Below are 1,691 nucleotides of genomic sequence, written 5' to 3'. Positions count from 1 at the left end.
GCCGATTCTTAGATTTATATACGACGACACTATAGCTACTATAACTGGACCAATAGAGTCGAAATCTGAGTTGTATCCATGCATCCAATGAGATACTATGTTGTCCAGCGCCAACTGCCCAGTCAGCTTGGGTGTAGGCAAGGCCAATTAAGGGCACATGTGCGCAGTTCAAGTCTGCAACTCAGCCAATTCACAAGCCTGGAGTCACTCGCAAATCAAAAGCTCCTAAACAAAACCCACTCAAAGGCGGTGGAACAACCTTAGTAGAGCGATGCTACGTGTGCCGGCCGACTACGTACAACATGGACATTGTGCTGTTCACTCGTGACGGGAAAACTGATGCCACTCCACGGCTAGATGCTCCAGCGGGTTCGGCAGACTGGTCTCTTGAGCGAGCAGTCGCTCCTTTTCCGGGTTTCCTTCCTACCTTCCTTACGAATAAGGACCTTCACGAGTTTCATTAAGTCTATTCTCATCATTATAGCTTTCCAAAATCACCTATCTTTGTGAAGAATGGCGAAGCCAGTGTTCCTTTTCATCATTTTACTCTCCATCGTTTGCACTCTCCACTACCTACGAACGGATCCCCCATGGTCACGCAATGCATATGTTTTCTATGTCACGCAAGATACTTACGCCTGCTCGGCTTTGATCAATGTGTTCATTCTACGCCATTTATTCTACACCAAATACCGCATCATCATCTTGGTCTCCGACGAAGTTTCCACCGTCTATTATGAGGCATTCGCCAACTTAGGAGCTAGCGTTATCGAGAAAGATCCGCCTCCCCTCCATTCACAAAGTGTCGCATACTATCACGGATGCCTCCTCAAGCTGGTCGCGTTCAGCTTGATTGACTTAAAACCTCCGCTAGAGCGTATCATCACTATGGACGCGGACCAGCTCATATTGAGGGACCTGGATCACGCTTTCGACTTGCCTCTAACGAGTGTCTCAGCTCCAAAGGCCTACTGGATCGACAATCACACATATAGCAGCACCTTGATGGCATTTAAGCCCAGTCAAAGGCTATGGGACAAAGTCAGTGGAGCGATGCTATCGGTGCCGGCCGATACGTACGATATGGATATTATGAACAGACTCTTTCATGATACCTTTGAGGAGCTTCCTGGAACATATGGTACCCTAAATAGCCATTGGGAGGATAACAATACCCCTACCTGGTTTACCTCCCCAGAAGACCAAAGGATAAAGCCAACTCTAGATGAAGATTTGCGTGAGCTTTTCACAAGGGTTCATGTACTTCACTTCACAGCAGTTGGGAAGCCCTGGATGTATGATGTGGAAGAATTGTGGGCAAGAAGACCAGAGGCACATCCAATATTGATCGAGCAGTGGGCTTTTTGGAGGACTTCTGCCCTACAGCTTTGCCCTTCCGATATCATAGATCATGTGTAATCATGTCTATATAAGTCGGAGCTGGTCGACTTTTGCTAGCACCAGTTTTCAGGAGACGAACTTCCTTATGAAGATAGTCAGGTTTAGTTACCTAAGTGCACTGATAACGCGTCAGGGTTCCTATATTCACACGCCTCCCTTCTCTTCAGGCGAGCAACGCCCAACCTCGGTCTGCGCACTTAGTATTCCCTCGCCCTTTTGCGTGCGAAAAGGCAACCCCTGCCTCTCCTACCCAATCACATACGCTTCCCCTCCTTTTACAAGACACGCCT

General features: G+C 47.9%; 1 protein-coding gene across 1 annotated transcript; it reads left to right on the top strand.

Annotated features, from left to right (window-relative positions):
• The first annotated feature begins 497 nt into the window (after positions 1-497).
• F5Z01DRAFT_349117 (alphaN-acetylglucosamine transferase) lies at positions 498-1,457 on the top strand. Its single transcript, XM_046259250.1, has one exon. It carries the CDS (start codon positions 514-516, stop codon positions 1,417-1,419), a length of 906 nt encoding a protein of 301 aa, XP_046114534.1. The 5' UTR covers positions 498-513; the 3' UTR covers positions 1,420-1,457.
• Positions 1,458-1,691: the final 234 nt, after the last annotated feature.

This window comes from Emericellopsis atlantica, assembly GCF_019669845.1.
Source record: "Emericellopsis atlantica unplaced genomic scaffold F5Z01scaffold_34, whole genome shotgun sequence".
Classification (NCBI taxonomy): Eukaryota; Fungi; Ascomycota; class Sordariomycetes; order Hypocreales; family Bionectriaceae; genus Emericellopsis; species Emericellopsis atlantica.
The sequence above is the reverse complement of the archived record's forward strand: the minus strand, read 5'-3'. Positions and strand labels throughout refer to the sequence as shown.